At 34.5% G+C, this 25798-nt stretch overlaps 1 protein-coding gene across 2 annotated transcripts; it reads right to left on the bottom strand.

Annotated features, from left to right (window-relative positions):
- Nucleotides 1-3802: 3802 nt before the first annotated feature.
- FMR1 (fragile X messenger ribonucleoprotein 1) lies at nucleotides 3803-25093 on the bottom strand. Of its 2 annotated transcripts, none has more exons than XM_010166114.1 (14): nucleotides 25029-25085; nucleotides 23909-24002; nucleotides 22871-22942; nucleotides 22439-22587; nucleotides 21206-21299; nucleotides 20999-21115; nucleotides 17569-17739; nucleotides 17404-17482; nucleotides 14512-14621; nucleotides 13154-13240; nucleotides 10917-11112; nucleotides 9440-9619; nucleotides 8339-8421; nucleotides 3803-6485 (listed from the first exon to the last, which is right to left on the bottom strand). In XM_010166114.1, exons 3-14 carry the CDS (start codon nucleotides 22883-22885, stop codon nucleotides 6375-6377), a joined length of 1392 nt encoding a protein of 463 aa, XP_010164416.1. In that variant the 5' UTR covers nucleotides 22886-22942; nucleotides 23909-24002; nucleotides 25029-25085; the 3' UTR covers nucleotides 3803-6374. The 2 variants fall into 2 exon arrangements, with proteins under 2 accessions (XP_010164416.1, XP_010164415.1); XM_010166113.2 differs by having other exon boundaries at nucleotides 5474-6536; nucleotides 25029-25093.
- Nucleotides 25094-25798: the final 705 nt, after the last annotated feature.

The raw sequence follows: 25798 nt of genomic DNA, 5'->3' as shown, positions 1-25798 counted from the left end.
GGAAAGAGTCAAAGTGAGGAAAAAAATAGAAGAATCTATAATCAAAGGTAAAATAAAAGCAAGATACACTGCCAGGCTGAAACAAGCAGCATCTCATACAGATGCACAAAGAGGGAAAGGGGAACCACAGTTGGTATTAAAAAAAAAAAAAAAAAAGGAAAAAAAAAAGGAAAAAAAAAAGTATTTTCCTGTATTTAAGTGTCAGGATTGATCAATCCCATCTGGAATAAACTGTTTCTAATAGTTTTCAATCATTACCAAGACAACAAAATTGTAAACTTAACTTCTTGCTGTAAAAGTCCTTGCCGCTTCTATGAAAACGCTTTTCTCCTTGCAGTACTCACTTGACTCCGTGCTATAAAGCAGTATCAGAACCACACAGTTCCATGCTAGATGGGTGCCAATTAGCAGCATTACTGCAATAAAACCAACAGTAATAGGTATGTGACTATGCATTAAAAATTTATTTAAACTTCCTATTTATGGATTAGAACAAACATGACAGCAGATTGCTGCACAAAGCAGGACTGCCTTTTTTAGCAATGACTAGGAGGCCAAACCCAGTAAAATTTTTTTACGCAATAAGTGATGTTAAAGAAATTACTCATTTAAAAGGAGCTTAAAGGGAAGCATCTTGTTAACACAAGTAGCCATAAAATGGGCTCTCTGGTGTCCCAGAGCTGGACAATTGAAACCTTAAAAAGATCACTTCTAGCTAAAAATTTTAATCCGGGTTTAATGAACAGGATCAGGACTAAAGAACTAAATTGTTGAAGCTTACAGTTGAATTTTAGTTTAGCTTGTTGAATTCTTCAGCTTTTTCAGAATCAGAGCATATGAGATGCTTCAAATAAAAATCATTTTTAAAATGTGGTTCAAAATTATATCATGGATAAAAATACTTTTAGAAATCCTCAAGTCATTCATAGTAATTTAACAGCAGGTTTAAACTGGGTATTTTACCTCCAACCAACCTTTGAATGACTGCTTTGCCAGACGCTATATTTCACTTTGCTTGCTGCTCCTGTTCTTACTCTAAAAATGTCTTTTTCAGTTATTACCATGTATATTTAACTGTTAAAACAGCTGAAACCTAGAGATTATTTTGTGCTATTGATAAGGGAGGAGAACCCCATTTTCTAAAGTGCTATACTGGGAAAAGAAAGATTGTATTTTACACAGGAATTGGCCTTTGAAGGGTCTGTTCTCCCTGCACTCCTGCTGCTAAATGAGAAAGCTTTCCTGGCATTAGAATGTACCTGTTCATAGAGCAATATACAAACACATTCTGTCCCACAGAGAAACTTCACTCTGGCAGTTAAATGTGAAATTATTTCTTAAGAGGATAGGAATCATCTTTTCTAAGAGAACCTATTAAAATCTAATGCAATCCTGGACAAATTGGGAAAAGGAAAATACTTTCTGGGAGAAGAAAAACAAGGGAGATAGAGACAGTTCCAGTTTTCCCCATTACATACTTCTCTTGCTGTCTTCTCTGGTACTACTGGAACAGGAAGACTGCAGCCATCCAGAGTACAGCAGCTACAGATTTGCTACACACAACGATGTGGAAACAAAGCCTGTCACAATGGACTTCCCTGTTACTATGATGCAGCTCAGAATGAACCATACAGATGTGACAAACACATCAACAGAGGAACCAGAAAAAAGCTGCACACACAGTTTGAAAAAAAAAAAAATAAATAAAAATGAGCCCCTCAAAGACTGTTACAAAGCCTCTTATCTTCTAATTCGCTAAGTTAATTTACCCATCTGAACAGATAACTGATCTTGAAAAAAGGTACATTTTCACATGCAAAAGTGGGTTTTTTTCATTTCAGTTAATAGAATCATGAGTTTAAAGGGTGATGATTTTTAAACCAATTTGTATGCAGCCTTAGCTTACTAATATAAGCGACACTACACAGTATCCTCAATGTCATTGTTTCATTCTATACACGGAGTAGATGCAGCCACTCTCAATAGTACCAACGAGGAGACAATTAGAAAAGTCTGATACAGAACAAACATTCATTTTCTGAAGCATGATTTCACATGCAATTATGATTTACCCCATTGATTTCTCTCCTGGAACACTGCATATAGTGCAATGCATTTCTGATGTACAAATATGGGATTTTTCAAAATGCCAAGAATCCAAGAAAATTGCCCCCACATTTTATGTTGGCCACTTAACCGATTTTTTTACTAAAGTTAGGACTGTTGACTCTCCCTGCTGTAACTGCAGTCTATACCTAAGGTCCAACCTGAGTCCACTAGCCAAAAAAGCACATCCAATAACCTAAACCACCCCAAACAATTATTTAACATTTCTTAAACAGTGAAGTTCCTACTCAAACAGACTGCACTAATGGGATTTATTTTGCTTGAAATTAACTGCTTTTATTTAAAATCAGTTTCTTATATTCAGTGTAAAAATCTCAAAGTCTTGTCCTATTGAACCCTCAGCAGAAACACAAAACAATTATCTATAATTGTTGCTGGTTTTTTATTATCCACTTCCATATAGACACTCAAAGCACACAAAAACTACTACTTTGAAGCCTGTTGTAAAGAAATTTTTAAACAGTGTAAACAAAAGTAATAGGGGCAACTAATTCATATTCATGGTTTAGTAGCAATTATTTATCTCCATCACAAATTGCTCAAGATTATCTTCATAATAATAAAAGCAGGAGTGTACAGATGTGAGATAAATTAAAAAAATTGTTAAGAGCAGAAAAGATTTATTCCCTGATGCAGGCAAAAGATCCACAGGTTGCTGTAAGTGACTCACATTGCTGAGAAGGAAAGAGCTGTTGCAGTAAATCTTAACCCTTTCAATGGTGAAAACAGTGTAAAAATGTGATGTGAAAGCTATACTGCACTTAAGCCTACTGAAACTCTGGCAAGGACAACCTTGAAGATCAAACTGGAAACTATTCTGAACACTTAACTTGGAAGAACTAACCTCTCTTTTTATAATATATATATCAAGCTGTCCTACACTGCTGAGATATATTAAATTATTCTAGTCACCCAGATTTTCTTGGATGTGAACATGGCTGGAAAAGACTCTTTAAATAGTGTCTTTTAGGATGAAAACCCAAGTACTGTTAAGTTCAAGTGGATGACAAACAAGCTCATTACACGCTACTGCTGGAACTACATCAAGCCAAGCCTTGTCACCATTTAAAGGGTTATTTAAAGTAGCCACTGGAACCAACATCAACATCTCCCCCCACTCCTCAATACATATATTCCACTACAAGTCTTACTGTTTCTGGAAATAGACAAAACCTTTAGCAATACACAGGATAAAACACCTTTGAGATGCACCTTTCCTCTTGCGGATTAACACAGAATTCCACTTACCAGAACCATACAGCAGGGCTCCTGAAGTAACTGAGGAATACACACTGGAAGCTAATTAATCTATTCCCTTTTAATACTTAATACTGAAGGGTTTTGCAGAGAAACATACTGCAGTTCAGGAAAGTAAGTTATCTTTCGCAGTAAGTGCTCCTACAAAGAATGCAGAGTCTACACAGTATCATACTTGCAATACTTAATTTCGTTCCTGGACTGTTGAAAGCAAGCACGGTATGGCATATTTGATATTAGAGATACCAAGGGCTGAAAAAGCTAATCTATAACAAAGTAATTTAAATTATTTAAATAATTTATGTATTTAAGAAATGAAAGCTATTTGCTTCTTGAACTCATGAATGCTCATAAAGAGATTTTTAGCTATGTTTCAAAAAAAAAAAAAAAAAAAAAACCTGTATAAAAATATTTTTTCCCTTGGTAAGGTTTTATACCAACTCTGAAAAATTTTAACTTCCCACCATCATTAACAAAAATGCGTTTAGTAAAGAAAGGAAACACGAGCTTTCTATTTTCATAAGCATTTGTTAATTCATAGGCCTTGAACTTAACCCTAATGAATTTAGACATTGGCATCATTCACAAATACCTCTTACTCTTTTTAAAGAACTTTATTTTAAAAATAATTTCAATTCATTAGACCATACTTTATAAGTTACCAATAGGACGGACCTGAACTCAAGCATCAGACATTTGTTGCACTTTCAAGTTTTGTAACAACATGACTTTTCAAAATAAAATTGTACATTTAGATTCACAGTTTAATTTGTTGAAATTTAATAACATTTAAAAACACCGGAATTTGAATTGAAAGGAATACATGTTAAGCACACAAATACTGAAAAAGGTCATAACCCCAAAATGCACTTGAAAATGGAATGCAGCTAATTAGTCAGACTGTAGTTTAGTAATTCACATTTAACCTAGTTAGCACCTTAGTGAACTCAACCACTGAATGGGAGAAATATAGTGCATGTAGTGTGACAACTCAACGGGTACTGTACCATTTAATAATGGGATTGCGTTTTCTTGAGCATTATGTGCCATATTTTGAAAACTGGTAATATTTTAGAAGTCTTCTAAAACGTGTAAATAAACAATGGCTAAAGTCTAAAGAAATACTTTCTCTCTACTTTTTCTAAGTTGAGATTTTTAAAAGCAATCATTTATAAGGATTGCATCAACATCAGTTAGCAGAGGAAGATCAAACTTTATTGAAACTGCTTGCATACAAAATATATTGCACTATAACCAAACAAATGTCAACATAAAATCCAATCTGTTGTAGCTAATATGTACAGAGAATATTGCCCAAGAGCAGTTACATTACAAGGTCAGTCTACCTTGGTTAATTATCTACAGTATTTTAACCAAACAGCTTACAGATGATGTGTGCAAGGTACCAATTTCTGTTTTCAAATACTATACATTCCCAAAATAAATAACTAGAAATCAACATTAATGTTTGGCAATACTTTTTAAGACATTTTTATATTTGTTAAATCATGTGCAGTTCGTTGCCATTTTTAGTATGCTCACCTGTATGCAAGGAAAAAAAGAGAATGAAAAAAGCAAAGAAACAAAACTCACAAAATACATCAGAGGCAAGGTCAAGTTTGTACAGTTCTGTACATAAACAGTGGCTCTCCTTCTGTAGAAATCTGAATAAAAATGGATTAAAGTGAAGGTCCTTATACAGTTTTTCGCAGTAAGTTTAATGTGTGATCAGAAATAAAAGAAAGCACAGCTCCTCCCACCTTCCCTGGTGTATGACTGTACTTTGGATCAAATTCTGTGACACTGTCAAATTGTCTGGTAATTCAGACCTTGTATCTCAAAATATGAATTTTTCTACCTCAAATACCTCCAACTACCATACCTGTACTTTTCGGGGCGTTACACATAGTGATTTCCTTCCTACCTCTCCTGAGATAGCCTCCAAATTAAAATAAGCAATTCAAAACATTTTGGGAGGATGAAAAACATCAGCGCTTTAAACTGGTCATCCGGCCAAATAGCAGGCACACATTACTAGCTTGTGAACACATTACACTTGTTCCCTCAGTAACAATGAGTTTTTTATTTTTCCACAATGGAAAGGCTTTTTTATTTTTTATTCTTTTGAAAAAAAAAAAAAAAAAAAAAAAAAAGCTTCTGTACTGCCTACAAAGAAAAAATTACACCCCTTTTTCAATAATACTATTTGCCAAATCTTCAGTGCAAAATAAATTTCCTATTCTTATAACTGCCTAACTCAATGTTTATGTAAGGAAAAAATTATGGAAAGCATGCACTTGTCTATAAAGTACTAACGTCTGACAAGGATTGCTACATATATTTTACATTTAGTGTTACCAACTCATCTTCCCTGATTTCTGCATCCAAATATAGTATTCCTACCTGCCAAGATATAAAAAAGGCACAGATCATACAACTTTTTTGCTAATGAAAATGACAATTGTTACATCACACATATTTCAGGGTCCACTAAAATATTGAAAAAGGTGGACCAGAATGTGAACTGACACAGGACATAAAACGACATAGCATTTCATGAAGAACCTGTAAGTTAGATTGAAAACAGAAGCCAATTTGATTACTGCAAACACTATTTATTCTGAAAATTGAAATTGAGCAGTGAATTTGACCCGATGTGTTAAAATGGTACAACTGAACAGAAAGTTTACCAATGCACAGCTCAGTATTTTTAAAACAAACAAAAAAGAATCTTTCATTGTTTGAACTGCAATATGTACTTGAAAGCGATTTTCAGAAATTCAGATATTTTTATGCAAATATTTGAATAACTTCTTATTCTGAAAACAACTGCATACTGTTGATGTTAAAAAAGGCTAACAGAGAACATATGTTCATTTCATGCCCTGCGCCATCTTGCCTACTATTTGTCTTTGGCCTAACAAGTTTCTCTAACATGGAATAGGAATTACTGAAACAGTATAGGAAATATGACTTTAGAATTATGCAGTTTAGGGTACTCCATTCACCAACGGCTGTTGACCATCTGCGCTGTCCGTTTTCTCCTTCTTCTGATTACGTTCTTTACCCGTGCGCAGCCGGCTGCCTTCACTGGAGGTATTCTGTAAGGTTTTAGTGTGGACACTCCTTTCATTATTGCAGTCAATTCTGATCTGGAACAAGTCAGAGTTATATAAAGCATTCTCTTCCTTTCAGCCACCCCTTACACATTCGCTACCTTAGCAGCCTGGGAGGAGTGCTATTTATTAAAAAGTCAGAAGACACAAATAGTTCCACACTCTTACGGCTTTGTTAAAGCTTTCCAGCTGAAATAGTGTGTGTGAATTTTTCTGTTCAGAAATGCCACATTTGACCTAACAAAAAACCTCCCACCTACCTAACCTTGGCAGCTAATAAAAAAGTTTTCCAGTGTGTTTGTGCAAGAGAAAGTTGAAGAACTAATAGCAGATGGAACTCTGAAACATCATTTCACTTTCAAGAATTTGACTCTCTACTTGTTGTATACAAACCTTTTTTTGAGGGGAAAAAATGAAAATAGAAAAGCTGCCATGAAATGATGCTAACGCTAAAAAAAAAAAAAAAAATTCAGTCATTCAGAATTTGAAAAAAGTTTCATTTAATCCACCAAAAAGACTTCTGCAGCCTTCTTAAGTGGTCATGAAAAATCTCAAAAAATAATTGTGAAAGCAAAATTTTTATGCTTGTAAAAGGGGTAAGTCCTTATGCCTTAAAATATTACAAAAAATTTACAACTTGATCAGTTAGGTTTTCACGATATTTAAGTACTTACATTCATACAGAATATAATCTCATTCAAATTTCAGAGCAACAGGAAAAAAATCATGACTTGTTGGTAAGTGCCTTAGCTTCTTTTTCAGTACCACAATTCTGCACTGTCTACTTCAAACTTTGTAAGTTAATTACTGATTAACTGTAGAATTTGTGTGGCCATAAAAAATATTTTTGATATGTTAACTGTTTGTATTTCAGAGGACTATTCAGGTACTACACCTTCAAATTCAGCACTCCCAACTTGGAAAACTCAGCATTTGGTCACCTGTTCAATTTTTTTCCCCTCTCCTTTCCTAAACAGGCTTTCCAAAACCAAACCAATGGTCATCTTAATATCCCATCAGAACCATGACTCCTGGTAACACCACACAGAAGGTGGCAGCTTGCTGCCGCGCATTATTTCTTCCTCCCAACATAACTCACTCTACATGGTAAGAGATGGCAGAAGGTTTGCAAGTTATCATTTGAAGCAAGAAGACTTTCCATGTGAGGAAACTTAATATATAAACATAAAATATCAGCCTGAATAACTTTATACAACAAAACATATTCGAAGAAAATTGTAGAAATATCTTTATACAAGGCTACAAAATATTTCAGGTTATAAAATATTTTAATATGTGACTTGAATGGTTTCTTGATGTGCATTTTTAACTTACTTTCTAGATTGCATAGCCTTCAATTGCAAATGTTTCATTTAGTAGTGAAGGTAGTTTCTGAAGTTAAATCTTTCTTACTCTGAAGATTCTGGCTACAACACTCTCTTTATATAAAGCGTTAAGGATTCTCCTCCCTCAGGTAAATAGGCGACAGACAACAATACACAACGCAGCAAGAAAGAAAAGCTAAAAACAAAAAGCTAGTAAGAACAAAGACTGAAATCAAGCTGGTTAGTAAATCCTTGGGACTTGTGATCAGAATTCTAACCAAAGGGAGAGCTAAGTTAGCATTATGAAGTTGCATCTTTACACAACTTGGTATATTAAGATTTCTGCGTATGCATTACAAAATGACACAGCACTCTTTGTAGATCTTATTAGGGAATTAGGGAATAAGGAACCACCAGGCTACTGTGTCACTAGCGGTTTTGAAGACTCTAATGTCAGTATGTGACACTTAAGCAATTTTAAACAGTGCAGACTTCCAATAAGAGAAAAATTACCTCAAGAGATCCATCTGCTGTTCTGCCTTTTGCATCTCTTGAGTTACGCTGACGGTTATCTGTTCGTGACTGCTCATCATTTCCTGTCAGAAGAATTAATCAGCTAAGTTGTTTGACAAAGACATATGATCTTCTACTTAAAATTTATGCAAGCCTAATACAGAATTTCTTCAAAATCTTCATGCTAACGAACATTAAACAAATTCTTAGTAACATATAACAAAATGTTCTTAAACTATGGGCCAAGAATCACTAAAGGAAATGTCCCCAGATGTTAAACAAAGTAGACAAAACCACACTGTTTAAAACCACCCCAGTTTAAAAGAGACTGTCTACTGAAGAAAAAAAACCTCAAAATGATTAACCACAGGAGAGATAACAGATTTTTCAATATCCATTGACAAACTAGAACTCGATTCCTTTACCTCCACGTGTGATGGCACAGCCCACCAACTTGAGTCAAGATACATATTACACAAGCAAATGATTGAGAATGCTACCCCGATTTATTTATATAGGGAAGGGAGGCTTTATATAATGTATGAAGAGACCTTGGGATGTCAGGAATTCTCCTCAGCAGTTCTGAAGATGACACCAAACTATGTGAAGTGATTTGATACACTGGAGATCAGGGCTGCTAATCACAAGGTCCCCAACAAGCTGAAGGAACAGGCTGACAGAAAACTCATTAGTTTTAAAGATTAATCTAAAGTCCCACAGCTTCAATAGGATAACCCCATGCACATGCTGTGGACTGACTGTGTATGCAGCAGCTCCACACAAAAGGAGCTATCCTGGTGGACAACAACTTGAGTAGGACATGAGTGTGCTCTTGCAACAATGACAGTTGAGTGAATAATGGGATGTGTTAGTAGGAGTGTGGCCAGCAGGTCAAAAGAAGGGATTATTCCCCTTTGCTCAACATTCAACACATCTGAAACAAAATATTCAATTTAAGAGACTGACAAAGCAGCAAGAATTCAGGGGAGGGACACTAGGATGGGTAGGAGGCTGGAGCAGATAAACCGAGAGGCTAACAGAAGTGAATTTGCTTCAGGATTCCAACACTGACCTCTTTTTCAAAATTAAGTCTACATTTACCTTTGAATCCTCCACGACCCCTCCCTCCTTGCCCTCTTGCACCACCTCCACGTCTTCGTCCATCTCCTCTGCGAAGGTAGTTGTCTCGTTCCTCTTCTGCTGGGGCTGCTGACCAATCACTAAGTTCATCTCTGTGATCAGATTCTGTTTCAGAAGCATTTGATGCTTCAGAATTAGTTCCTATCAAGAGGATAAAAAAATCCAAACATGCCAGTGTAGCTTAGCGTGAAAATACTATAGTAGAGAGAAAAAAGCATTATTTAATTAAAAAAAAACCAAAAAAACAAAAAACAAACAGTTGTGGGACTTTTTGCCTCTCAACTTCTGTAACATACGTAACAGAAATGTGTATAATGTACATTACTTCTTCAAAAAGTCAGACAGACATAAATAAAAGTAGTGTGTTTAAGGGTGTGTGACACATTTATAGTTACTTGGTGTTATGAGCCTATCAATATATTACTGAATCTGCTATGCAAATGTCATAAGTCTAGTAAAACATAAATTAATAGACTAGACTTGTGTATTTCTAAAATTTAAAGTTTTGATTTTAACCTGTCCTGTCTCCCCTCACCACCACAACTCCTCTATGAAAACAAAAAAATTCCATCATGAACCAGTCTTTAACGCACCACAACAGCGGAGAACAAAGTTAGAATGCTAGAAGTGTATCAAATCCAAAATAATCTCCCATTACAATTTTTCCAGTTAACAGATCACCTTCATTGAAAAAAGCTGGTATTTCTCACCAGTTTTTTCCCCATTACCCTGTTCTTAGCCAGGTGAGCTCACATCTTCTAAAAATAGTAAAAGGGATTCAGCTCAAAAACATCCATTTTGTATTATGTACAAAGTAACCTAGGACTGTCTTATCAAGCTCATACTACAGGCCTTTCAGTCAGGACAAACACCAGTGGACCTACATTATGAATAATGAAGTAACAGATTGCTCTGAAGAAGCACAATCCTGAAAACTATTCATTAATGAATTACCTAAGGTTTTAAAGAACTCCACTACATTTTGGTGATTATGCTCCTCTAGTAAAAACATGAAAGTTCAATTTGAGGAAAATAGCTTTTCTGCAAATTGAGCTACACAGTATTTTCACTTAAAAATATTTATATTAAGATAGCCTCTTACAGGCTCAAATGAAAACTGAGGCTTTATTATTATTAAGAATTGTTCGCAATAAAGATAAAATAACAATCCTTGCCCTGAAGAGTTCACAACATAGAACATATAAGCATGCTGTAAGAGACAAGCTGCATGGAAATAAGTTTAGATTACATACAAACACTACATTTTACTTCAGAACATTTTCTACAGCATAAAGATCTATATAATCTTCAAATATTAATACTCAATATTAAGTTAATTTCTGTTTTAACAGCTCTGTTTCCAAGTCCAGTCTTTTGTTAGAAATCAGAAGACCAATAGGCTAGTCTTAAAACTGTAAGAGTACTTCTAGTTACCTACCTGAAGCATAGCCTGGGCCACGTCTGCTATGCCCTCTGTTTCTGTAAGGTCGACTACCGCGTCCAAGTCCTGGACCATCATCAGTCATGTACCCTTTTTCCTTATCTGTGCGATTTGGTGGTGGCCTAGAAGTAGCTCCAATCTGTCGAAGCTGCTCATCAATTTGCAATCTTTCCAAACGCAGCTGGTCCACTTCCTACACAAACATAGCAAGTCATATGTAACCACTATTTAATCATCTGAATGTACAAACATGTAGCTCTCAAAGAAAGAACACTTAAGTATTAAAACTAATAATCTATTTAATACTTAAATACTAACTCAGCTTTGAGAATAATTTGTTTACCAAAAATACTTTCACATGTTCAAATCTGTTACCAATACAATTCTCCCTGTGGCACAATTTGTTCAAAATACACAGATCAAGAAAAAGCACTCAGATCAACTGTTTTCAGGAGATACAATTAATTATACTTCAGTATTAAATTTATGAGATCTTTACCCTTAAGGAAGTTAAACATTCTTTACAATTTAGTGTTTTTAACTTTGTATTGCTGTAACAATAAAAAAAACAAAGCTAATGACATTCAGTACCTCAACCTTTTTCTTTGTGACCAAGTTCCCTACTCCATTCAGTAGCAGGCCTGCATTTTCTGTAGTATTCCTTTCGCTGGCAATATACCTGTAGAAGACCTTCTTGTTGCCCTTCACATCCCTTGCCATATCCAACTCCAGATGAACTTTGGCTTTCCCAAACTCATCCTTGTGCACTCAGATTGTGCCTTTATATTCCTTCTGGGTCACCTGTCCTTAATTCCACCCTTCATACACTTCTTTTACATTTGAATTTTGCCAGAAACTCCTTGTTCATCCATGCAGGCCTCTCCTGATAATTCTGTGCGACTGCCTGCATATCAAGATGGACTATTGTTGAGTTTCAAGAAGGTGACTCTTTAAATATCAGCCAGCTCTCCTGGACCTGTTTTCTTTCCAGGAATGTATCCCATAGGATTCTTCCAAGCAGATCCCTGAACAGGTCAAAGTCCACTCTTCTGAAGTTTGGGGCTGTGATTCTGGTTTTAGTCTTTCTCCTTCCTCTCAGGATCCTGAAACCTCACTACGTAACAGTCACTCCAGCCAAGTATGCCTTCTTCTTTTATATAGAGAGAAATTCACTACTTTGAGCTGATACAGTGCATTCGATGTTGATGCCCTATTGTGTATCTTTTACAAAAAGTTTCCTTAATAAACTTTGCCTGGAGGCATAGAAACAGAAAATCCTGAAGTAACAAGTCAGTTCCACTTCTTTTTAGTGAACCAGAGGACATTATTCTGAAACTGAACCATAAGGCAACAGGCCACTAAGATGATAATGATTTTGTGTGTGTATGTTAAATGGGATGAGAAGACTGAGATTAAAACCTCTAAGATAAGAATCTATCCTCTAGTTATTATGCAGACTGATGAACACTTGTATGTGCCCTTCTGTTCGGAAAGGTTATAAGGACAGTACTAACAGAGAGTGACTGTAATTGACAATGAACTGAAGAATCTAAAGAAACTGCTGGGCTATTAAGCACTTTCCACTCACACGTCAGTACTCATATGCAAGTACCCATTTAAGGTGGTCAAAGAAGTTAAACCAGAAATACTTTCAGAAATAATATTAAGTGTGCCAGAAGTGGGCTTGATTTTTAGTACTAGTTTTCATGTGTCCTTCTCTGCCTCTACCAGATAGCTGCTGAGCTGCCGTATCTCTGCTCCAAAACACTGATAAATCCAAGTGCTCCAAAAGCAGGACTAAAATGTATACTTATTCAGTAGGTAAGTAAGGGAAAAAAAGTTGTTTCTTCTAAACCAAGAAGTCTCTTTTAGCTATGTTAAGAAATTTTATCATTCCAGAAGATTCAGTGATAGCTACTGCACAGACTGGGACATGTATCAATTGATGAACAGTCTGCAGGTTTCAGAAGAGATGCAAGAATGTATTTAAATGAACTCAAAGCAGTCTCTACTGTTAGCATCTGGCCCTGCCATCAAAGATTGAGCACCCAGTCACAATAATCAGAAGCAAAAGCAACTATAAGTAAGAATGTGGGATTTTTTTTTTTGCTCCCTATACAAAAGACAACAAGCACTACCAGAGAAGTTATGGAGCCAAACAGCAAATGCAACATATAAAGCTGCATTGCCTAAAAAACATCCTCAAGTATGAAATGCAGCATAATTTTCCTCACCTTTAAATAATTAAGATGATAATCCAGAAGAACAGTTGCATTAGTGATGCTGTCCTTGGTTCCCACAAACACAAATGGCACCATTCCCTAAAACACATGACAGCAGTCCTATGGTTAATGATGAGGCAACAAATACTGAAGAGTATCAAACATGTTACTGTATAATTTGAAAACAATTTTTACAATGCAGAAAAGCAAAAATTAAAAAATATTTAAATTTTGTTGTTGACTAGATCATGTAGACTAATTCCCTTTATGCAAAAAGCTTTCTTTTAATAAGAAAATTTAGATAGTATGCATCAGAATGTCAACATTTATTTTTCTCAACAAGTGAAAAAAGTCAATTCAAAACCTCAGGTTTCCTCCCCTCAAGATTAATACCGCCTTTGCTGATCACATTTATTCTCTCACATCAGGTTGTTTCAGGCTACATGTCTTTTAAGAAAGTACATCAAATTAACACACTGCCTTAAAACAAAACTTAATCCTTCTGCAGGATCTCTCAATTTATAAAAGACAAACAAAAAAATATTCAAACAGAGTCAGTACTTCAGGTAACGAATGCTAACTTACATTTCTTTTACCTTTCAGGTATTTTGTTTAAGCGATTCAACAAAAACCTGAAATACATAAAGCTGGAAATTCTAATGTCTGAAATTATGACACTTGGAGATACCTAAAGACCAACTTAAGCAGCCAAAGCAAGCTAAGAAATCTACAAAGGCCCTCCTGAGAGCTGAAAATGACTAAAGTTCAGCAGATACAAGGATAATTTCCACACCGAAACTCCTGACACTAAAATAGGTCTATGCAGCATTGCAGAGGTGTGATTGCAGTCCACGCAGACCCCATGCACCAGCTTTAAACTTCCCACCTCCAGCTGCAGCCTCACCGCAGCAGTACAAGCTTCACTGTGGACTGCAGAAGTCAACCTGAAAGTCTCAAACACTCAGCTGCTGAAACCTATGCCACTGCAGACCCAGAGCTTGGCTATTACTGAATTAATTTAAATTTTGTTTTGGTATCTCCCTATGACTTCTAAAGACACATTTAATTCTCACTGTACACACATCCTTTACAGGACAGCATTCTAAACAAGGGGTTTTTTGCAAAAGTGAAATCTCTAAGAAGGTGCATCACCAAAAAATTTCACAAAGCATTTTTTAAACACAGATAAGTCAAATTTATATAAAAGTGGCCTTCAGCATTAATAGGGAAATATAGATTCCATCAGAAAAACACACGTTAATCAAAACTTTCTTACCACTATGAAGATACAAGGAAGAATTTATTTTATCATTGGGTAGAATATAACCACCAATTAAAACAAAGAGAAATCACATTAACTGAAAACATACCTCTTCTTGTGGAATATTTTTATCATTTTCAGCCTCGATTCTCACTCTTACAACACCAGATTTGTCCACTATCTCCTGAATCAGTTTTCCATTTTTTCCTATTACTTTTCCTACAGAAAGAACATACAGAACATTCCACCTTTAGGGTTTTCCCCCCAAATCTGAGATTATTACGATACTATAATTAAACAAGAGTATTTAGTACCAGTGCAAGAACTTGTCCAAAATGAATACTCCACAACAAAGACTTAGTTAACAAGCCATTCATTAAAAATCTAAGTAAGTTTGGGGTGTTAATTTTGGTAATGTTCCAAACCAACCACTGCAGCATACAGGAAGAGAAGTGCTTCATTATGAAGGTTTGTTACTGAGTACAGTTTCCCTCTTTTACAAAGCTCCTCTAAGAAAACAAAGGAAATTAAACCACAAATGCCTTACCTTTGTATAAAATTATATGAAATTACACATCTCACTTAGAGAAACATTCAGTATGTTGCATGCTTATTTGGCTTTGCTTTGCTAGGCTTAAAATAACTTCAGTGATTTACAAATAAACATTGCTGGTTGTATTAAAACAAAACAAAAAAGCTTTCACAATGCCCTAACATTTGCTGTAACTACCTTTTGGGTAGAGAAAAAAGCAAAACTCTTAGTTTGTTCACAAAAATTTTAGTTGATGAAGTTTTCTGATAGTACCGAAGAGATTCTTTGAGACAAAGGTAAAATTCTCTTCTATAAAACAAAGTTTTTTTTAGAGATACTTGAAAATAGTTTATAATTCACTGAAAAGTGAAAGATAAAAATGGAAATACATTATACTCTAATGCCAGTAATGCATACATTTATCTTAGGAACCAGACATTCTAATCTAGGACAATGAAAATTATAACTTGAGTTCTCTCCAACCTCAGGAAAATAACTTTCTGTCTGAAAACTGACAGGAAAACTGAGCTGCTTGGAAGGTAACGAGGAAAGGCCACATGCTTCAATCATAGCGTTAAACAAAAGCTTAACAGAGTGACATAAAAGGTGTTTTCTGCATCTAACAGAAAAAAAAAAAAATGTTTTGACTGCATGACAGCTATTGTTTTGCTGATAAAATTAATCCATGAAGAGCAAATTAAACCCCACTTTTAATCACATGGGACAATGTCCCTATTGTTCAAAGCTAAATAAATTTTCATTTTTGTATTTCAATTTTTTTTTACCATGAATTTTTAAATCCTACTTATTTGTAGCAAACGTGACAAAATGTTTGTCATTGGAATGTGCAAGTTCTTCCTTGATGACAAAGGCTGCTCTGAGAGTCAAAAGCTTCTTCAGAGTACTTTATTCCACTACACATCCCTGGCAAATGTAACAGTAGCTTACTAACAGATGTAAAAAAGCCTTGGTAGTAATTTTAAAAAGTCAAGGAAACCAAACAACAAAAAAAAGAAAATAAAGAACCTTACATTGTTTGTGTCAATGAAAGAAATATATCTTAAAATAATTAGTCTTAGGTAGAATTTGGAAACATACATAAAATATTTAAAAATAATTAAGGATTGTATGCATATATGTTTAACCTATGTTTCACATATATAAATTTCCATACAGTTTGTAAAAAAGCAAGATCTTGGATGGGTTTTTTGTTATTTTGTTTTTGTTTAGTTTGAAATTTTTTTAAAGAATAATTCAGTAGGAAAAGCCAGAGGTCTGCACTTCCTTTAGGTAAAAAAATCCAGCATAACAATAATGTAGTAAAAGTAAAAAAGCCTCCTGCCTTTTTAAATCAAATTATTTACTTTTCTGGCAAAATATTAGAAATATAAAAAGCAAATTATCAAACATAGCTTATTTTGGATTTAACATATGGTTCAGCCAATTTTATATTCTAAAGGATCCAGGCCAAGAAGTAGAGTAGAAATTAAAAACTGCCAAACCAGAAATAATTGCTAAATTCTAAACAGAAAACAGAAACAGAGAAATTAAAACCTCAAGTTAAAATAGTGACAGCTTATAATTTTTTACTTTTCATCAGTAGAATCAGGAGAGAGTAGGGAAGGGAAAACTACTGTCTTTAAAGCCATTCCAGATGCCATATTTCTAAGTACCTGTCCCACTGCAGAATTTCACACTGCTTCAACAGCACCTTTCATACAGTGCTTGACAACCTATCAAAGTATTTGCTTTTAGACGTATGTTATACTGTATAGTACTTTCCCTGTTCTTATTTGCTGAATTAAGCCATGTATTTTTATGTTGCTTTGTAGCATCAAAAGCTCATTAAAAGATTTCCCCACACACATAAGGGCTGCATGCATTCTTGAGGACTTCTTTTAGAGTGTTTGATAATGGAAATCTATTAGATTGTCTTTGAGATATTTTCTTGATCATTGAGTATCTTAACTAGGCATTCAGTTCATCCAACAGTGCTGCTACTAAACAAACTGTATTTCATATGTAAAAGGATAGGGGGAAAAAAATACAAGTCAAAGAAATTATTCTAAACACACTAAGAAAATATGAGACCATCATACAACATTTGTTGTGTAGCTGAACTCATCTCTGGACTTCTTTGGAGGAAGTAATTTAATACTTTGGTTTAATTCAGAAGCTATTCTACTTTGTATTTAACATCAGTATGTTGCTTCTATTTTAAGATATCCCTAAACTGCAAACCAGGAGGTAAATTCTTACATTGTACTGAAGGTAAATGTATCTGTAAAAATTCTTCATGGAGCTGGAAAACAAAGCAAATGTGTCCCAAACACCAGAACTTCGTACCACCTAGAACCCCTTCACAAAGAGAACTTCAAACTTTTATCCTGCCACCCTTCTAAAAGGAAAAAACAGTTCTCAAAAGGCATTTTTCCTTACTATCGCAGTTAGCCTCCAGAATTGACGTACCTACTAAATTTCTTGGGACTTGTATGACATCTTCAGCAAATTCAAGGTAGCTTCTTGCCTTTTTCACTGCATCTTGATCCTAAAAGAGACAGACACATGAGAAAAATTAGATGCTTTCCTAAGTATTTTTTGGTTTTTTTTGAAAGGCTAAAGAAGGGAACTTGCCTCTCCGTAAATATGGAATGTGCAAGTATCTTCATCAAGATCAATAGCAGTCACTCCAGGGACTTTTCTGGCTTGCTGAATATTAGCACCATGAGTGCCAATGGCCAAACCCATTAGGTCTTCACGTACAACAAACTGTTCATGAAATCGTGATGCAAGTTGTCTAGAACTCTGCAGAAAAATGATAGGTTACTTTGATTTTTAGTACACTGGAGAGAGAAATCAACATAAATTTAGAGTTGATTCTTTTATCAGGTACTTAGTTTACTTCTTATTTTAATAAATCCTTTTAATGCACTCATTTTCACTTCAGAAACTCTCAAGTCTTCTTCAGAAGTCCTAATATCACCTTTTAAATATTATCATAGCACTAGCCTCTAGCTGTGTTGACACCTCTGTATTTTGAATTACCACAGAATATCTACAGCTATCAAGTGTTACTAAGTAAGATAGCATTTATGTAAGTTAGTAAAACAGGAGCTGCATTAATTATTAAAGCAAACCCTATGATCTCTCAGGAAAAAAAACTGGACCCATTTCAATAGATAGGGAGAAACAGCAATATCTAAATCACTGGACACAAATTATACAGAAAACAGTAACTATGGATATCTACTGCACTTAAAAATAAAATGAAGAATCCAAGTCTATGCAAGACAACACAAAATTGAGTTTTAACTGCAATACATTGCTTGAAGTCAGAGAACAAGTATGTTAAGAATTTCATCCAGGAATCACATTTCTACCAAGACAGAAAGGTTAATCTGAGAACTTGAGACTGTCACATATTATCAAGACAAAATTCCTTGCTTCAGCGGGGCAGTAACAATGACTGAAGAGTACACTATTAAAACAACTTTCAACCACATGTTTGAGGGTCAGTTACTGTCCTAAAGCAGTCCTGAGCTTCAAAGAGAACTATGTTATCCTGTGCTAAATCAGTGGCACACAGAATTGGCTACAGCAAACAGTGGCATAAGTACCCAAGTGTCATGAAATACTTCATATACACAGAGAACTCTATCAAGCACTTGATTAACTAGATTACAGACAACTCAGAAAGCAAACATTATTTTAAATGCTCACAGATCTACATTCTAACAGGCAATCCAAATGCCTATTTACTAGTTGACATCTGTTACAAACCACCACATCAAAGTAGAGAATAGGGTGATCAAGTCAATGATCAGTTAACACAATTATCTACGATATGCAGAAAAGTTGAAGGTACATCATCACTGGGCACCATGGCTATGGTAGTCATACCCTAGTTATATTGCTTGTACTAAAATATCATTAGCTTTTCTGTAAATTATGTATTACAAGATGTATTTCATTTAAACATAGAAAATTCTGTGTTCTACTTCCCTCCAATAAAGTAGTAAGAAAGAACTATGCAAATAATATATTAATACCTACTTAGAGGTCACGACTGAACTGCATTTAGATAGACTAGAAGACAAACCAGAATGCAAAAGTACACTGAAAATTCAGGTTTTTTATGTGTCAAAATAATAACTAAGCCACACCTACAGGGAAAGAACACAACAATAATGGGTTATTTGATGCTCTAAAAGACACATCTGAGAAGCAGAGCCACACAAGTCAAGAAGCTAATATGCAGAAAAGAAAGAAAGATACAACAAATGGAAAGAAAACAAACAAAAAGAAGCTCGTCTAGTGATTATGGCTCAGAAAGCAGGAAAGGTAAAACTGCTAGAAGAAAAAAGTGGTAGACTTAAAGTTGAGAGTATAAGACACAAAATAATTTATTCAATAGAAACAATGAACTATTAATAATAATGCAGTAAATATTTATTCTGCAGATGGACATGTGCAGTCTGTTTGTATGTCAGTGTCTCAACAGAAATCACCAGTATGATTTTTACTATCTGAAGCTCTTTTTCAGGTTTCATTGAAATTGATTTTATACTTATTGTAAGTACAGGAAACACAAATGCCAACATGGAAAATTCCAGTCAATTTTTATCATGCAAATTATAACTGTATGTATTTATTTCACAACCTTCACTTAAGTACTGCTCAGGAAGAAACTAAAATCCAGTAACCATTTTTTGTGAGAATCAAATCAAGTTCTTGAGTCCTCCAGAGCAGCAAAAAGGTTCAGTCTTACAGTGACAGCAAGAATCTAAGATTAGTTTGGGAAAGGAATCAATGACAACAGCTGTTGGTGCAAGCATTTGTGGGGGCATGTAAAGAGAATTAGCTCAAAAGAGGCCGTTGTTCTTCTCATCTCCAAAATAACACTTTGCACTTCAAGAGGTAAACTGCCCACACAATTGTCAGTTCTTAGAGGAAGATATGAGAAGAATGGATCACTACAGTGGGGTGTTCAAGAAGGAATACCAATGAGAATGAACTGGTCCTTTCTTGGACTTGAGAAAAATCAAGATCCAAACAAACTTGGATTACAGCTTAGAAATACAGAAATCAAGACACAAAAAAAAGAGAACAACAGAAGAGAGAACTTTTTGTAACAGTGAGTACACCCACTGGATACAAGAGGCTTGAACTACTACACCACATCCCACTTCAAGCTAAAACCAAACAGATGTAACCTTTGGGGTGAGGGCAGAATGAAAGCTGGCTCTAAAGTAACAGAGCTGGTATAAACCCATGTAAAACTGAATTACCATAGTTCAAGTAGTACTTCTAGTTCTTGACACTGAATCTAAAAAGAAGTTTTCAGAAATGTTGCTTTTTTTTTCCTGACTTGTAGATAGGAGAAAAACCATGAAAAAACATTAATTCTACTGTAAAAAAGATGCCCTTATGTCCTAGTCTATTCTTTTTCTTTTTCTTCTTTTCTCCCATGGACAAGTATGAGTCAAGCTTCTTGCCAGTCAACACCCACTCTCCAGTCACAGGATTATCAGAAGCTGTATCCACTGTAAGATGATTTCCTAACATTTTATCTACAGACAAACACATCCCTTTGTACATCCTACCAACCTCAGTCTCACCCCTTCCATCTCTCATTTTCACTGTGTTGTTTTGCAAGATCTAGTTCTAGTCCATCTCAATATCATGCCATATTCACTCCTATCTATTTTTAAAAAGAGTAATTCAAAGCTATCAAATACACAGCACTATTTGTGCAACAATGGCTAATTATTTTATGCTTGAAACTATGAAAGAAGTGTATGTGCATAAATATATGTATTTGTATTTAAACCCACACAAAGCCCTGCTGAATAAAATGGGATTGGATAAAAATTAGTCTTTGCAAGAACAGGCCCTTTAACCATAAAACTCTCTATTGGGTTACATCTCCATCTGCCTCTTTTTAATACCAAGAATATTATTAGCATATAGTAATTAATTACTTGCACCCCAATGCATGAGTTGATTGGCTTGTTTTGTTAGGGTTTTTTACCTCAAATTACATCATGGCAAGTAAACAACATACCTCCAGCTGCTTGCTAGCTTCTTCATTTCTCATTATCAGGGATAACTTGGTACGGAGACTTCGAAAGTGCATATCAATCAGCATATTTGCCCGCTTTGTTGTTACATCATTGATTGACTAAATTATTGAAAAAGAAAATACAGTGGTTTACGTACGAACTTTTGAAACAAACCACCAACATTAGTATGGTTACATGTTTGTACTTACCAAAATAATAAGCTGGTGGTTTTCAGAATCGTATGTTACAGAAAATGCTCCAACTGCCTTTTTGAAGTCCTTATGTGCAGATTCTTTGGCACACCTAGGAATAAAAATGCTACAAAGTTAAAAATAATATGCGGTGCATTTATGGTTCACAGTCAAAAAAATTCTTAATACAAAGAATCTAAATATATCTATCCAAGTTCTCCCTTTTAATGCAGGTGTTATTTTTATTCTGTTACCATCACATCCCTTTGTACATCCTATTTTACTCATTTTTCTTTAATTTTTTTCACATGAGTAGGAATAGAAATATTTAATAAATTTTCTGTATGCACATTTATGATATAACAAACCAGTTAAGCAAAACTACATTAAAAAGCTATAATCCTTACAATCTGCAAATCCAAAATTTCAAACACACCATGAACCAATGAACCAGTATGATGTGTGACTTCACTTAACCACTGCAGCATTCTAATGACCTTATGCTCATCTCATGCTGTATTTTGTCAGGCTTCTTCTGTCCACTCGCTACTTAGTGAACTTTGTACTGTAACATTAACTTCAGAAAGTCTTAGTTTAACCTGAATTTAAAGCTTATTCCACACTGAGGTAATAACACGTATCTCAAAAAAGCACTAAGTGGTCTGAAGCTAAAACAGAGGAGTCAGTATAAATCTGAATTTTAGAGCTATATTTACATGAGAGCAACATGTCTGTGTTCTAGGAGAAACCTAGCTGTTTCTGTATTCACACTATAGGAGGTTTGATTATTGTAGAACTATTCCCACAGCCACCATCAAAAAACCTTACACCGGACAACATAAGGCAGCATTTTCTCTTGTCATTAAACACCAACTTGCATAGATTGTCAGATACTCTATCAATGAAAGAGTGACCACTTGAAAATTATCAATAAAGTTGACAAGGAATGGATTCAGACGAATCTGTGCATATCACTGAACAGCTGGAAGAATAAAAATCTTAATCTATACTGCACACAAACCTTAAAACCTTGAAGAAAGTATTTCCTCCTCCAAGACTAAAATGCATTTTAAAAGCCATCTTTTCTATTTCTGAAGTATAAGCATGTCCATATTTTATTTTTCCACATTCTTATATGAAAATTTTAGAAGTTAATTTAGAGCAGCAAAAAGAATTTTTATTCCTTCTTGTAACATGCTCAGGAAATTACCCACATTTTGAAATAAATTATAAAGAAATGCCTGTACTTACATTTGCCTTAAATCTTCTGGAACTGCCAGTTTGATTTTATGAAAAGTATCTTTTGTTGCGGGTTTATTGGGGTTCACAGATCTCAAACGCTCAATTGTGACAATTTCGTTGTATGTAGCATCACAGGCTGCATATTCTATTACGTAGAACTGATATAAAAATAATAAAATCATCCAAGCCACACGTTTTATGACAAGAGTGAGCATTAGGGTATTAAGTGAAAGGCACTTTTGTTAACTGTACAAGTCAAATTTGAACTTTTCAGGTTGAGGTTAATGGTAATTGCAACAGTCCTAACAAAGAAACTCTTTGAAAATGAAGAGTGACAAGTTAAAAAACACCGTGTACATCAATATTTTTTTTAAAAAAATCATAAATAAAGTAAAAATAAATATTAAAAATATATAGATATGTATATATGCATATTCCTACCTCACCCTTTATCATTCTCACTTTAGCCAACCACCAACAGCAGGGTTCTTTTTCATTTGCCCTAGAATAAACCTAAACAAAATACACGCATTACATATCTGTAATGTAAAAGACATCAAAAGCTGACACTAATGTGATCAGGAACTCTGCTACAGGAACACAATCCACCAAAATATATTGGTATATAAAGTTTCTAATCTAAGCACTATACAGGAAGCATGTGACAGCTGAAATTTCTACTGCAAATACAGGTAGGATACAAAACTATGTATATAAGATTGCACAGATAATTCAGTCTTTTAGATCTGTTAACATTTAATCAACAATATTTCTAATTGTGCGTAGGTCTGATGAGGCCCTGCCAGTGGGTGGGAGAGGACACACATCTACACTTCTTTAGCATGTATACAGTATTGGCCACATCCACACCAAAGAAGTTTTGCCATTTTCTTATCTTCTAAATCAAAATAAATTTAAATAGCATGCAAGTAAAATTTAAATCTTGAAAGTTCTGTTTACTCAAATTAATGACAAAAATAAATTTTATAATTTTATTTTATAAAGAAGTTTTAGGAATATGCGACATTAAAATCAGTCTCACTCTACATATATGTAAGTATTTATATACTGACATATATTTTTATATTTTATGTAAATACACATATAATGCAAATTATCTAATTCAGCCTGAAGTTTTGGTAATATAGACATTTTTAATTTACAACTGAAGTACAGTCCAGCAACTATTCCTAGATTAATTCAGTTTTGATAAAAAACTGGTCTGTAATCAAAGAAACGCTGATCACGTTTGTAAATCAGCATAGAGGTGATGGTACACGGAATTCCAGAACAGCTGTATGGTTTACAGCTGCCAATCTCTTTGATTACACACTTGACACCATGTTTTATGTAGTACTTGGAATCAAAAATGGTGAAAGCATATAACATGGAAACAAACCTTCCACTGGCTTGGCTAACATTTTTCACCCCGAGTTCTATCACTTCTCAAAACAAATGTTGTTACTGAAGCACACGTACCTCTACTTCATCGCTTTCGTTTATATCTTTATTATAGCCGGCAGGTGGTGGAAACCTCACATCATGGAATGGTATTTGTCTCTCTGGTTGCCAGCTACAAATAAAAATGTAGTGAATGGCCTAAACATTTTCACCTTTGTAAACAAAAATCAGAAACATTTTCAATCCATTAATTTTACATTTTTGTGTATATATTAATGCAATCCAATGTATATATAATAAGAAGAAACCCACCTAACTGACTATTAAGCATCTTAAATGAATTCCTGATGCTACCTGCACCATTCTGAAATCTTCCAGCAGCAGTTTTTACTCTATTTACAGCTACATGTTTTAACCTCAACAGTAGAGACACAGGTTAAAAAATGTTTCAAAATATGTTTGGACACCTCCTTCAAAACAAGCTTGTTTCTTTTTTTTCTTTGGTTCTACTATAGATGATGAAAACTTGATCGGGATTCAGTCTGAATACAGTTTTAATTTTCAATTTCTTGAACAGAGACTGGATAAAATGAGCACAATTAGATTATTTTTAAATAAACTAGAAAACAATTTCCAAAATACAACAGATGATGCCATAACAAAGATTTACAGGAAAAAGTATACAGCAGTGTGTTATTTCCTTCCTGAAGGAAATTAAACCGGACCTAAATGGTATAATGGAAGGTTAACTTTTTATGTCCTTAAATGATGGGACAGGAACATCATTTCAATTCTAGCTTGGAAACTGGTACTTATTTATTTATCTATAAAACCAATTTTGTAATAATTTCATCTGCTAAATCCAAAATAAGACATTCATATGAGAAACAGGCAGTCATGGTACCACTGCTGGCATTCAAATGTGAGTTGTCACAATATAAATTCAGCAAAGTGTTTATTTTCACAACAGAACTCATGTTACTATAGTTTTATACTTAAAAACATTTAAACGATTAAAAGTACTTATTCAGAAATGTCACAACATAGTAAATATCAAACATTATTCTAAAATATGCTAGCAGCAAGCTTAGAGCATCTAAAAGATGCTACTCTACATCATTAAGTCATATTTAGGTTAATCAAATGCAAGGTCGCTACTCTGTATCATTTATAGGTGTAACATCAGCAATACACTTACTTGTTTTCAAACGCAACTGTTATAGAATCTTCATGCACATCCTTTACAAATGCCTGTGTAGAAAAAAAAGATCTAATTATATGGTATGTTTATGGATATTTTAAAAAATAACTTCAAACCCTTACAATGCCTTCCTTTCACAGATACTGATGAAACTCAAAATTTAAGTATGCTTTCAAGTCAGCCTTTGTAATTTTGCAATAGACCTACAAAACATACTGAAAGCCCATAACCTCCTTGAGTTCATGACTGACAGCCTACTGACACAGACAGAACGCCCGAGCTATATGTGCATCCTTCCTATTTTTTAGATGTAATGGGAGAGGTTACTACCAAATGACAAGATAATTCTGACTAGTTTCATAATTAAAGTTTAAAATTTTTCATTTTATAATTAAGTTTGTGTATTTTGACAGGTGTAAAAGTTAAACCATGTCTATACTCCCTTAAAAAAATGTAAAAAAAATTTGTGTCTTCTCTCTTTTACCTCAAGGTAAGTTCGAATATCACACTAACAAAACTCATCTATATCCATTTCAGCCCAGTTTCCCTCTTACTCACTTCATCACACTTAACTTCTGTAGTGCATAAACTTAAGATAAATGCCCTGCAGCCTTCTTTCACTTTTCTTCTAAGGGATGGATAGCAGCTATGTTAAGTCCCATGCAATCACAAAGCAGAATACAGAACTATGATTTAACATCGAGAGGGCTTTTCCCGCCTGACGTACTCAACTGACTGACCTTTGATCAATTTTCAGCTTTAAGCCC

Source organism: Antrostomus carolinensis, unplaced genomic scaffold, assembly GCF_000700745.2.
Source record: "Antrostomus carolinensis isolate BGI_N321 unplaced genomic scaffold, ASM70074v2 scaffold40564, whole genome shotgun sequence".
Classification (NCBI taxonomy): domain Eukaryota; kingdom Metazoa; phylum Chordata; class Aves; order Caprimulgiformes; family Caprimulgidae; genus Antrostomus; species Antrostomus carolinensis.
Note: the sequence above shows the minus strand (reverse complement) of the source record. Positions and strands in the feature narration are given on the sequence as shown.